At 44.1% G+C, this 11,053-nt stretch overlaps 1 protein-coding gene across 2 annotated transcripts in view; it reads right to left on the bottom strand.

Moving 5' to 3' along the window:
* The window catches only part of LOC109966605 (nesprin-2), a 27,875-nt gene extending 17,467 nt beyond the window's left edge, over nt 1-10,408 (bottom strand). For both annotated transcript variants that reach the window (XM_020611553.1, XM_020611554.1), the window contains exons 1-5: nt 10,219-10,408; nt 9,115-9,240; nt 8,253-8,408; nt 5,497-5,655; nt 5,107-5,273 (exon numbers count right to left, since the gene is read on the bottom strand). In XM_020611553.1, coding sequence (XP_020467209.1) covers nt 5,107-5,273; nt 5,497-5,655; nt 8,253-8,408; nt 9,115-9,240; nt 10,219-10,338 — 728 coding nt within the window. In that variant the 5' untranslated portion in view covers nt 10,339-10,408. The remainder of the gene's footprint in view (nt 1-5,106; nt 5,274-5,496; nt 5,656-8,252; nt 8,409-9,114; nt 9,241-10,218) is intronic.
* Nucleotides 10,409-11,053: the final 645 nt, after the last annotated feature.

Genomic DNA, 11,053 nt, shown 5'->3' with positions numbered 1-11,053 from the left:
TGGATATGAAGCCCCAGTCAAAGATTACTCTAAGGTAAAGACAGAACACCATTTACAGCAGCACTATACTACATCAACAACTGTGAACAAAAGTACTGAAGGACAGAAGCCTGTTAGTCCAGATTAGAGGTGCAGCTGTCGATTGTTGTTACGATCCCAGACCTGAAGCTGCTGACACACACAGACCCAGCAGGAAACCCCAGGATGGAGAAGCTACATCTGCCACCTTGTTCCACTTCAAATAAACCAGCCTGGGGTTCAGAGCCAATAATATATTACAGGGCTGAAGGCTGAAGACTGGTGCAGGCCTCAACAGGTGGAGCAGGAATAAGGATAAATTCACAGAAACAAAGGGGCTCAAAGAAAAACCAGACATGCAGCACCTTTCAGGCAACTCGATGCAAGTAACACTGGTGTCAGCTACAGTATTGAATGTTTGTTGTGGCTTTTATTTTGAAAAGGGCCTCATCAGTTTGATCAGTTATCTGAATTCTGCTGCCAACCCTATTGTATTTAAGTAGAGAAAGACAAGACGTTAAGTTGGGACTGAGATCTCTCGTCCTAAACCAGAACCAGGAAATCTTTTTTTTAATAACCTTGTACATTAGTATTTTCTTTGTGCTTAAGAGATGATGACAAATATATTACAGCGATTTTAAAGATACTCTAACTTTTTCTATCAACTGACTGATTGAGATACACCCATATGGAATTATCACTCGCCGTGACGCGTCTTCCAACTCACTGCTTTGGTTTTACAGCCGATAAACTTTCCTTTTTCAGTTTGACATCATGTCCAGATGCAGCTGTTTCCAGTGAAAACCTCTGAACCAGTCAACGCTACAGCATTGATGCAAAGCCCACCTTAGTTAAGAGTGTCACTGTGACTTCTAGGTAAACTTTACTCTGACCCTTATTCAGACATGAGAGTGACAAGTGAAACTGCCATCGCATTCACACAACAAGGTGCATGATACAGATGTGTTTGGAGGTTTTACACCACAACACCTGTACCCTGTGCTGATGAACGAAGTATTCTTCAGTCCAGTAGCAGACACCGCATTATGTGGGAGAAACCCAAACACTCAAATCCCTAAGCAGCCTCAAACACACAAACCTAACATTCAGCTCCACTGACACACACGTCACACAATTCCTTGTTCGAACTTGACAAATCATTGTGGTAAAGGAGCCAACAAGCAGCACAAGAAGCTCTGCATCATCACCATGATGACCGGATCATTGGAAAATAGAGCCAAGTGGTCATGAGTGTAAAACCACTAAACAACATGACACGAAACAAGATGTAAAAGCTCCACTTGAAATTAACAACTCAACAAACTGCAATTTAGGAACAAAAGGCACAAAGACAAGTGACTCTGCATGTGGACCAGGTGTGAGGAGACGGAGGAGCAGACAACAGGAGAGTAGGGGGAGTTTATTTTGAAGACAAACATCTGCCTCGCACGCATTTTACCGAGACAATGACGAGAGAGGATGGTGGTCCCGGGGCGCCCCGAGGCTGAGGGCCAGTCGGCACAAAGGCTCATGTCAGCAGACGGCAGCTGCTGGGCAGGGTAATGAAGCACCCAGTTTGTTTTGGGGACAAAGGCAAGCAGCAGGCCAGTGCCAGCGCATCTAATCCCCCAGCAAGTCAAACCTCAGCAGTCATCTGCCCTCACTTAGTGAGGCGAGACAGACAAAGGCTGAGGGGAGGCGCATTCATCGCTGGCTGAATCAGCTCCTTTTGAACTCCATCAGTGCTCATGCAAACATGACCCGGTGCCGCAGGACACTAGTGGACCAAAAGCTGGGTTTGCTGGGCCTTTGGTAACACACATGATGGTTTTGAGCTGTGACCAGGTCCAGAAATGGTTTTCCCAGTTTGATGTGGAAAAAGCCAAACGCCTGCCACAGAGCCCTGACCTCAACACACCGACGTAACGAACGCTCCTGAAAAACAATCAGAAAGAGGTATTTTAAAACCTAAAACCTAAATCAAGCGTGTGATGACTGCACATTCCACCACAGCCACGCCGTTCGTGCCACAGCAGCAGCTCATTACAGGCTTAGTCCTGTAAAACTGGTCAGTCCCTGAGTCCACCGTGAACCACAGGGCTGCGCTCGTGTGGATTCACCCTCTCTGACTGGAGATTCTGGTTACTAGGTTAATTCCTGCTCAGCCTGTCCACAAGACGGGACATTGTAAGACCCTGTTTTTCTTCCTTGTGGCTTCCATACTACTGTAACTAAAGGTGCCAACAGGAGGTCGAGAGCTGTCCATGTGACCTTGATGCAGTATTCATGTGGCTTCTCAAAGTTCACAGGGAGTCTCATACAGCGATGTTTTAAAAGTGTCAGACTCCATGGAAGTTATTTTTATAACAGCTTTTGTCTATTTAGTCCAAACAAACAAAGAAACTGCTGCTTAAAACACAAAACATCTTGAGGTCGATTTGCCAACATGTGACACTATGACATTCATTCTGAACTGAACCACAAAACACGTCCTGGTACTGCGATTCAAAAACTCAAAGGCAGCCGGTCACAAAAGCAACAATCAGCCACACTCAATTTGATTCCCTTAGGAAATAAAATGCACAATTATGTTCTGTTCCACTCAACTACATAAAAACACTTCATCAGGTGGAAGAAAAACTGTTGCAGTCAACAGCTTCTTAGATCTTAGGATGACAAACGATGAGCCATCACCTACTGTGACCGAATTAGAAAATAACTGTTCAGCTGGAGGGAGGTTTGTAAATCAACAGAGACACGTACAGAAGCTTCAGGCTTGTAAGAAACAAACAGTCTGTCTCTGTATTTGGAAACTGTGGCTGTAAGTTCATTTAGAACAATCAGCGATTAATGTCAAAGTGACATTTATTAAGATGAAATTCACTGAAAAATTAAGTAAGGAGTGGCAGGAACAGAGCCAGAAGACAGAGTGTTCTCAGTCAGACAGTCAGACCATATGGCAGACCTAAGTCAGTCGTCGTCACGGAGGATAAGTCACCTGCACTGGTTTGGCCCATTTGGCTCTAAGAAAACACTCCACTGTGACCTCCTGAGAGGCTTTTATGTTAAACACAGGTCATCCACTGTCAGCACACAGTGTCAGACAGCGGAGGAAGAATTCAGTCACCGGTTTTAACAGGAGTGCATGTTTACTAGAGATGCACCAGATTCCCTGTGCACTGCCCTGCATCCACTCTGCTGCACAGTGAGGACGTAATAATAACGACTGATGACGGGAAAGCCGAGCTACCAAAGGGGAGTGAGAAAGGTCAAAGCCCCTCTGCTAATGCACAATGCTTGTTACTGAGATCAACCTTGTTAGTGGTGAAAACACATAATGAGCCAGAAATTCTGAACATTTAAAAGCAGACAATAAGCTGAAGACTTATTTTATAATAGTGAAGTCAAAGGTCCCAATTCCTGCTTGTTCTCTGACTCACTGATCAAATACAGCCATGATCCAAACAAGTTACCCAACTTCTCGAACCTCTAATAATCACACAGACAGTTGTGCTTTTTGTATGTCTGATTTGTGCAGAGCAAGAACTGGGTAGCAAGCATCAGCTGAGAAACTTTAACAAATCTAATCAACAGACAGCTGTGGCACTTAGAGAAACTTTAACAAATCTAATCAACAGAGGAAATAAAGGTAGAAGACATGAAAGCACCACCAGCACTGTTTGACTGACAGGTGCAGCACAGAAACACCTGTAAATCACACACAGGCAGCTCCTCTGGTGTAGTGGCCTAAGTTGGTGCATGGACATTTCAGCAGCTTTCTGCACAAAGCTACCACCCTTCTCTGTGTTGGAGTGAGAGCTGCATCTACAGATTAATAATACTATGGGCTCTGAGCTTTCCTACTTTAATCCACAGTGGAACAGCAGCTGCTCTACCCACCACCGCCCCCACAGAGGAAACTACCCACAGGTGCAGCTGCACATGTTGAACTGCAGCCGCAGTCAGCACAGGTTTAGACTTCACGCAAATCAGTGATGTTTGTGGAAGGCTTAGTCTTCCAGTTGAAGAGCACTAGTGAGGTCACGGCTGCCAGTCACCCCCCAGTCTGAGCACTGCATCCTGGCTGGTGTGAACCTAAAACATGCCACAGAGCAGTAACCCCATAACAACCTCATTCACTTCTTTTCACCTTACACCTGGTGCTGCACCAGCTACCACCAAATTTTAATCCAGAGCTGTTTCCATTGTTATTGCAGTGTCAAATAAATTCCAACAACACTTTCTGTTGGAGGAACAAGTAAAAATATGCTGCCCCATGATCACCAAGTCAGGAAGGACTGGTCCTTACGTACTGATCAACAAAGGCATACAAACCAGAGCTATAAGTTCACTAGCCTTGTCCAGAGCTTTCCACGACATCTGTCTTCCTTTCATCCATGACAATAGTGCACGTGTCCTCCACTGAGCAGGCGACATTAGCAATGCTCCGTATCTGTGCTAGTTAGCATGTTAAGGTACTGCTATTGTTGGGCTTGTGAGAATGCTAGCTTGCTAACTCTGAACTAGCCCTGGCTAAGTCACATTACTATCCTGAGACCGATTTATTTTATAGATTACAAAACTAATATTCTTACCAAACAGTCCGTATCCGTCTAACAAACGTTTGGAGTGCATTTCTGTCCACTTAAATACTCGCAAAGTCGATTTCTGAAGCATTTTACATTCAGTAGTGTTTAGGAGTTTCATCTTCTTCCCTGCCTCTGCTGGGACATTGCTGCACTTCGTGGCTTGTTACCTCCACCTGCAGACCAGGGGAATACTGCAACACCCCCAAAGAAAAGCTGCTCCAAGGAGCTACTATAGGTCTGAACTGCATAGAAGACCTTTAATGGTTGGAATTATTTTCTGAAAACATCTTCAAAACACACACACACACACACACACACAAACAGTTGAAATAATTGCAGAATTAAAACCGCTGCAGAGGGACCACTGTGTTGTAGCGATGCTGACACACACCTCTTGCTGACCTCGTTTCCTCTCACCATCACTTCATTCTGTATCCTTGCTTTCTGTTCCTACCTGGCCTCAACTTTCCTCTCACCATCACTTGCTTTCTGTTCCTACCTGGCCTCAATGTGGTCAAACAGGTGCTGCCAGCGGTCATTTATGTCCTTCAGCTTGTCGTTGATCTCTGCGGCTTTAGTCTTGTTGCTGGCAGTGATGAGTTGTTCTCCGAGCTGCTTCAGATGGGTTTTATTCTCACTGAACAGGTTGATCTCCTCCATACAGTCCTGCTCGATGAACAGAGGACAAAGCGGATGAAATACATTTATGATAGGTCACATTTCCAAAAAGAGTCATTGTGCATACTACATGTTCAATCATTTATCCACAGGACATAATAAAGTGACGTAACTGATGAGGCGGGCTGATTTTGTTGTGGTTTAATTTTAGACAAAGTTTCAACCATGAATTTACCTTGTTAACATTTTCTTGGCCTAAAAAGTCTCCTACCTTCTTGAGTTTCTCCACCATCTCCTCGATGGTGAGGTCGGAGCTGTGTGCCACTTTATTCTCCATCTGCGTCAGCCACTCACACAGCTCCTTGTTCTTCTCATTGAAGATGATCCACGCGTTCAGACGGTCGGCGATCTCCTGTTTACGCAGAGACACCTGACACACACAGACGGTTGGAAGAAAGACATTAGATACGCTTAATATCTTTAAAATGCTCAGTTGTACTTTATAACTTATAATTACTGCTACTGATACAGACAGTGCACCAGTCATAGGGTCATTTAACTTGATCTGACAGGAAGCGTTGATGACTCAACATCTCGTTTTCACCTCACTGCTCCCACATTAGGTTCAAGTCAATGACACCTGAAGCTCGGAGAAATACAAATAAAGAGTAATCTGAAGTCTTCACATTTATGGTTACTGGCTCTGTTGCTGGATGTTTGGTATAAAATCACTCACACACTCTTATCAAGAGATTCATTAGTTAATTACTTTGATGTCCTGAGAACGGGTTAGGCTTAACAAAATAATAGGATATGCTTCTACAAACCTTTTTAAAATCTAAACTGTAATCCATGTTTCCAAGAGAAGAGCTTCACTGCACCAAAGAGGGTGTAAACACCTTAACAGTGGTGTAATGTTATTGGAGCAGGAGAGAAAAACCTGTCATTAGACAGAGCTGCAAAGTGTCTCGCTGACTGTCAGTTCCAAGAAGCCTGAGCAGAGAGTCCTTCTCTGGATGAGCCAGTTTACTCCCCACATGAAGAGAAGCAAAATAATATTCTGACCATTCTGAAACCATTAAAAACAGACTTTTTGTGTGGGGATGTAGTCTTTCATCGGGCTCAAGCCCATCGTGTGACCTACAATTTCAGCTGTGGCCACTTGGACAAAGTCCCTGCACAGCCTGGTGCTTAACTTTTCTACCTCCAAAAAAGAGCACTGACCTAAATGTTTGAACAAAAGCGGTGGATGAGGCGGCCTGAAACAGATACTGTGCAGGTGTAAATACACAACAGTAAAAAGTGAAAGTTGGTATCATCACCTCCCCCAAACTCATTGTAATACAAACGCTCTTCTTCCTGAGGCCTCTGGGCCCATTACAGAATTTCTCTCCTGTCACCATCTGTTCCTCCATTCCCACAGTTCCCCTCACAACCTCTCACCCAAACCTGTTGTTCACTTCAGCCACACTAAAAAGCCTCCAAGATTTATTGACTTAACTCGTCATTAACGGCTTAGCACTGATGACTGGAAAGCAGACGGCAAAGACACCACGGTAAAGACACAAAGCAGATTAACATGTAGTGCAGAAAACGACATTGCCAAGAAACTGCTCCCTTCTAAAACAAACGTGGACTTAATGAGGAAGCTGAAGCATCTGCATTTAGGCTTTTACCTTCCCCTTGTTTGGTCTCTTTGTGCTGGTGCAGTTTGAGGTGCTAAGCTGACTTGTCTGACCTGCTGCTGTCCCAAAACACAGAGTGACTGTTTGATAGATAGGCCATTTTCTCATATGAACTCAATAGGAGACTGGCTGTGTCAGGTGCACTCTCACCGTCTGAACACACTCCTGGTGCCTGGGTAGGGAACGCAGGAGGCAGGACATGACACAGGCACGTAGCTGGTTTGTAATTTGGTCAGAAACAACTGAGTCTCTTGCCATTTCCTGAACTGATCTGACAAGTTCAGCATCGGCCATAAACAGATTCTCAAACCTCATCATTGACGTTTCACACCATATGCATGAAGAAAAGTCATCTATGGAATGTTCTGGACAGTAACCTGCTCCATTTCCACATGAACTCAGTCGGAGTTTCACTAAGAAACTGGCAGGGAAAAGTCTGTTTAATGTCTGGTCGAACAGACTCAGACACGTGTGTTCTCACATAAAGCTCCTCCAGGTCATGTCTGAATAAGTTCAGGGTTGCAGAGCATGTCTGAAAAGGGTGACATTAACTCATAACAATAATACATAAACATTAAGTGAACGATGAACTGCCCTCAACAAGCCAGATTATTGCGCTGTCTATGGCTCCTCCAGGATGAAGAAGTTTGACAGAGTTTCTGGTTTCTGTGCACTTTCTCATCTGTGCCATTTATGTGAATTCTTGTTCTTATAATTTGCCAGTGATATGTTCAAGTGACTTCCTTAACTTGATGCAAGTCAGATTACAGACTGAACATTGTTGAGCTTTACAGAACGAGTAAAGTCTCAGAAGTTAGTTTTACGTTTCAGCAGAGACTCAAAAGGTTCCCAAATATACCAGGTCAAATCTGGGGCAGTGTGCACGAATTGATGCATGAGACATCTTAAATATTTCCATTTTTGGAATGGTGCAGCTCCCAGGCAGGGTTTGAATGTTTCATTCAGAGTAAACATCACATATCTTCAATGAAGATCTGGAGCAAACTGACAGATGTATCATTTTGTTGGACAGTGTGGAATAAGATGATTTTTGCTTTTAAAAAAGCCGCATGATAAGAGATTAAAACTCCCCAAGGAAAAACAAAAGTTGGCTGACCAGATTCAGGAGCTCTCACTGTGCACTATGTATGAAAGCACATTTTAGACCAATTCGGCATCATCAAACAGACAAGCAGTAAAATGAAGATACCGCTCTGTGTTTTAATGACAACTATAAGTGAAATAAAGGTGGATAAACAGCAGAAGCAGTTTACTGCAGCAGCTAAAAAGGCTGTTTTCAGCTTTAGACAGGAGCTGAGTGTATCAACCCCAGAACACTGACCTTGAGGCAGAGTTCCTCCCACTGGCAGTGCAGGTGCTCCACCTGCTCCTGCACCAGCAGCATATCGTCGGCGATGATGTACTGGGACAGATCCGTCTTCATGGTGCTCAGCTCCGTCAGGCTCTTAGCCCAGTCCTCCAGGGAGTCCTCGATCTCCTGCATACCATAACACAGAGAGCAGCACAACAACCCGTCAGGGACCCCCCTCCAGCTAATGTCTCTCTCCGCCCATCCCCTCTCTCTTTCTTTCTGCTCCGATCTCTCTTTTCTCCCTTCTCCCCGCCCAGAGAGAGGATTAAAGGCCGTAGGCTGCAGGCCGGGCCTGGGGGTGGTGACAGGACAGGGAGGGGGAGAAGAGGAGGTGCATAAAGGCTATGGGGGGTCAGGAAGGATATGTTGTGTCAGACCTGTTTCAAACTTGGCTTTGCCTGAAGGCCCCATGTCTGCAGTTTGTCCATTGTTCTTTGGGGTCTTTGCACTGTTATTTTCAGCTTTTATATAAAAACACAAATTAATTTATCAGCATTAATCTTGATTATTAACACATTATCGCCCACTGTTCCACCTGAACATCATTTTTCCTAGAGGTGATTTCTGTCATTTTAGGTAAATATTACCACACTGATCTGTGCACAGGTGGTCATTTCCCTGATGGATTTGTTTTGTAGAAGTGATATGAGGCTGCTTGGTTATTATTGTGCAGAATCTGGTTAGAAATGCATCACAAAATCAAGATGGCTGCCCCCGTATTGGCAATGTTTTGGCTTCACTCTTTCATAGTGGCAGGCAGTGGTAATGCGTCACTCATCTTTTATACAGTCTATGGACATGACATTCTGTGACCACATGTTTGCAGATGCACCTTGTTGAAGTTCTCTGCACTCTGCAGCTTGTCATCACACTCTGGCATCGACTGGTTCAGTCTGGTCTTCACGTCCTTCAGCTGCAACATGCTGTCAGTCAGTCCAGCCTCGCAGCGCTCCCAGTTCTAAGACAACAAATAAGCTTTTAAAGACTCATTGATCATACAGTTCACTGCAGTGGGGTCTTTAACAGCTGATTGGCTTTGACAACAGCGAGAAAGCCGTTGCACTCCTTTGTGCTTGGCTTCCTAATCATGTCCTCTGCCGTTAATTAGAGTCGATTGGATTAACTTGGCTGCTCTCAGGCAAACAGAAGCCATCAGAGGCGACAGGTGAAAGACGGACGATGTCTCTACAGTCAAAGAGGACAGGTGTCCAGGGTGAATAAACAAAAACTCAGCTCTTACACCAGACTTGTAAATTGCATCCACTTACAACAGATACACATCAGCCAAGAAGAGACCTACAAAAGATTTACAAAGCCATCACAGCCCCTTGTTCCTGTGATGTGTGTGCTTCTGCACAGCAGGGATATTTAGATGTTTAGATGGCAATTCAGAAACAGTTTGGTACATTGAGAACGAGCTCACAAATGGTCAATCACATCTTGGCCAGAACCACAGAAATCTTTAGGTCAAATCCTCTAAATTCTAAGAAAATGCTGACAAAATCTTAGAGTGATTCTTTTCAGCTTGAACCAAAGGATAGAAGGGCAGAATCCCCCCAGGATGATATAACTGTCTCAGGGGGCAGCACTGCAGCACTGCCAGGCAGATTAGGTTTCCAACATCTCACTGATGTTGTGTATTCAGTGGAATCTGAGACTCCAGCTTCCCTAACTGGTCTGGTTTCACTACAATGAGCCCCCAGCATAAAACAGAAACAATCAAGTGACTGGTTTATAGTGAGCCCAAGACAAACCTAAGCCCTAAAAACAGACAGAAATAAGTTCATCATATGAGAAACATGTCAGTGGTTGAGAGTGAAGTCAAATATCTCAAGTGCCCTAGAGCAGAGTGCACCCATAAGATGTTCTGAAATCATCTCTACCTGCTGCAGAACCTCTGAGAGCTACAAGAGCTACATAGGATGTGAAGAAGTACCTTTACAACAGCCCGGATAAGCTCCATCCTATGGCCCAGTAGGCTGTGAAGGTTGTCCCACTCCTCCTGCAGAGTTCCCAGATCCGCCTGCAGCTGAGCCTGGGTCTCCTCGTCCCCCATGGAGAAGAGCTGTTGGCCAACCTCCAGAGTGTGGATGAAGCTGCACTGATGCCTCTGGAACAGCAGCTCTGTGTGCTGAGGAGCAAGAGGGAGGAAGGAAAAGAGTACAGAAGATTTGAAAGAAGGAAAAAGGGTGAAAGAAATCAATTAAAATAGAAAGCTGACAATCAGCTGTGCTGATGTGATTAAAATGCTTAATCTAGTTAAGTGCACACTGGTTCCTTTTACTAAGGAGGAGCTATCAACACGCAGAAGGAAGAGAGTTTATCAGTTTATTGTATTGTAACTCAATCAGTTCACATGTCCTTCCTCTTCTAACCAAAAACAATCTGTGATGAGACTCTTCCTCCTCTTTACTTCCTTTCTTTTCATGTAAATACAATCAGCAATAGTCAGTTCTTAGTCTTTGTATCTTAAATCAGCCCCCGAGATTAACTTTAAGCAGATGTGGTAAAGACTGGTTTAATCGTCTTCTGCAGCTTTAGAAATCAATGTTAGTTTTGTCAATTAAAACTGTCGTGGAAACTACGACCTTCTTCAAAGACCAAATCTGAATAAAAAATAGCCTATCACATTATTTGTCATCAAATGAAACAATAATGAGAAAGACAGATGAATGTACATGAAATGCTAACGGGCTTATTAAATGAATGATGATGTGGTCGTTGTTTTCTATCTAAAGCAATAACTGTTTGTCATGAAGCTAATATTTATG

This window comes from Monopterus albus, unplaced genomic scaffold, assembly GCF_001952655.1.
Source record: "Monopterus albus unplaced genomic scaffold, M_albus_1.0 scaffold115.1, whole genome shotgun sequence".
Lineage (NCBI taxonomy): Eukaryota > Metazoa > Chordata > Actinopteri > Synbranchiformes > Synbranchidae > Monopterus > Monopterus albus.
This window is presented reverse-complemented; position numbering and strand designations above follow the sequence as displayed.